At 58.2% G+C, this 1,782-nt stretch overlaps 2 protein-coding genes across 2 annotated transcripts in view; one reads left to right on the top strand and one right to left on the bottom strand.

Annotated features, from left to right (window-relative positions):
* MYBPC2 (myosin binding protein C, fast type) overlaps positions 1-713 on the top strand; it is a 50,457-nt gene extending 49,744 nt beyond the window's left edge. Inside the window, exon 23 of the mRNA XM_011946504.1 lies at positions 587-713. Within this exon, the coding sequence (XP_011801894.1) occupies positions 587-597 (11 nt within the window). The 3' untranslated portion in view covers positions 598-713. The remainder of the gene's footprint in view (positions 1-586) is intronic.
* A 444-nt stretch (positions 714-1,157) lies between these two features.
* FAM71E1 (family with sequence similarity 71, member E1) overlaps positions 1,158-1,782 on the bottom strand; it is a 6,401-nt gene continuing 5,776 nt past the window's right edge. The window contains 1 exon segment of the mRNA XM_011946311.1: positions 1,158-1,319. Coding sequence (XP_011801701.1) covers positions 1,263-1,319 — 57 coding nt within the window. The 3' untranslated portion in view covers positions 1,158-1,262.

The raw sequence follows: 1,782 nt of genomic DNA, 5'->3' as shown, positions 1-1,782 counted from the left end.
TGTTGCTTGAGCCCGGGAGTTCAACACCAGCCTGGGCAACATGGCGAAACTGTCTCTACTAAAAATACAAAAAAAAAAAAAAATTAGCCGTGCGTGGTAGCACATGCCTGTCGTCCCAGCTACCTGGGGGGCTGAGGCAGGAGGATCACTTGAACCGGGGAGGCCAAGGCTACAGTGAGCTGAGATTGTGCCACTGCACTCCAGCCTGGTGCAACAGAGTCAGACTCTGCTTCAAAAACCAAACAAAAACACCCCCGATCACTGCTCTTCCAAGCCCACCCAATTTCTGATATTCTGCTGTTTCCCTGATTAACTATTGAATCAGCTCACAAAAATCCCGGCCTCAGGATTCCAGTGACCGCGTACAGCCAGCAGCTCAGCACGTCCCCACCTGGGATCCAGAATAGCAGTAGTCAGGTGCACTGTGACTCTGGGTTTTCCAGCCACAGTGACCTGGGATGGGGCGGGATGGTGACCATCATCCTGTCTCCCTGCTGGTCATGTGGACACAGCAGCCAAAGGGGCCTGGGGCTTCAGGAGGAGGCGTGCCCGGGCCTGGCTCACCCGCTTTCTCGTTTTCCTGCAGTGCCGCAGTGAGACCTATCCCCTACCTGCCAAGACAGTTGGTGGCGGAGTCCTGACCCCAATCCCCAGCCTCCCGGGACTGTGTTCTTTCTGGAGTTTTTGCTGAGAACAAAACAGTGTTGTCTGGACCCTGGAGTGTCTGTCCTTCTTGCCTCTGCAGCTCCGTCTTCCTCCTGCAGGGGGTTGGTCACCCCGGGGTTGGCGATGGGAGCAGCTTCATCGACACAGGCCGCGGTGGGGTGGCCTCTCGGAAGAGCTACTTTAGTGAGGCAGCCATGTTGTTACTGCAAGCACAGAGCATCAGAGGTGAACCCAAGCCCACGTGGAGGCCGGCCCCAGCGGAGCTGCTGGGAGGGAGGGAGGGTGCAGGCTGGGGACAATGAATGTGGCAGTGAGTCAAAGACACACCCAGGCCACGCCCAGAAGGCTGCTCTACTAAGGCAGCTGTGTCAGTGTGGCGGCTTCCAGGCCTCAGCCGTGGCCCAGAGAGCGAGACGTGGTGAACTGAAGAGGGAGGCAGCTGCGCAGACTTGGCGACGATGGCAAAACCGCTCGTGGCCTGCTTGTTGGTTCTTAAGGGGTTGACCTTTATTAACTTTAATATCTCATCTGCCTGGCCCTGGGGCAAGGTACTTTGATCTCTGGTGATTCGGTGACCTTGAAGGATGCTGGAAGACTCAGAGTCCCCAGAGTTCAGAGGTCTTGGGGTCAAGTCTGGCTTCCACGCCTTGGGGCTGGGGAGAGAGAAAGCTCGTTTCAGAGGCCTTGGCCTGCAGTTAGGGACTGGGGGGGCGGGGAGGGACTTTGCACTTACGGGAATAGCAGGGGAAGCCAGGTGTCTCAAGAGTGGGCACAGATTCCAGTGACCCCAGCTTCTAAAACTGGCATCACCCCCTGCTCCACCTTGACCCCCAAGGCCCTACAGAGAACTGGACATTGGGCCTGGCTGACCCCACTCCTTCAGGACACAGGTTGTCCCTCTCTAGACCCCACTCTGGTAGGTCAGGGGGAGAGGGGCTGGGGCATGGGTGTGGGTGGCTGTGTGTGTTCCCAAGTAGGACACGACAGCCTCCTTGGCTGGGGCGCCAAGGCCCTGGAGAGACTGCTGTCTTCTACCCACAGACCCCCATATCCCTGGGTCACCTCCACTTCCAGACCCAGGAGTCCAGGCCCCAGCCCCTCCTCCCTCAGACCCAG

The sequence above is a fragment of the Colobus angolensis genome, unplaced genomic scaffold, assembly GCF_000951035.1.
Source record: "Colobus angolensis palliatus isolate OR3802 unplaced genomic scaffold, Cang.pa_1.0 Scaffold25, whole genome shotgun sequence".
Lineage (NCBI taxonomy): Eukaryota > Metazoa > Chordata > Mammalia > Primates > Cercopithecidae > Colobus > Colobus angolensis.
The sequence above is the reverse complement of the archived record's forward strand: the minus strand, read 5'-3'. Positions and strand labels throughout refer to the sequence as shown.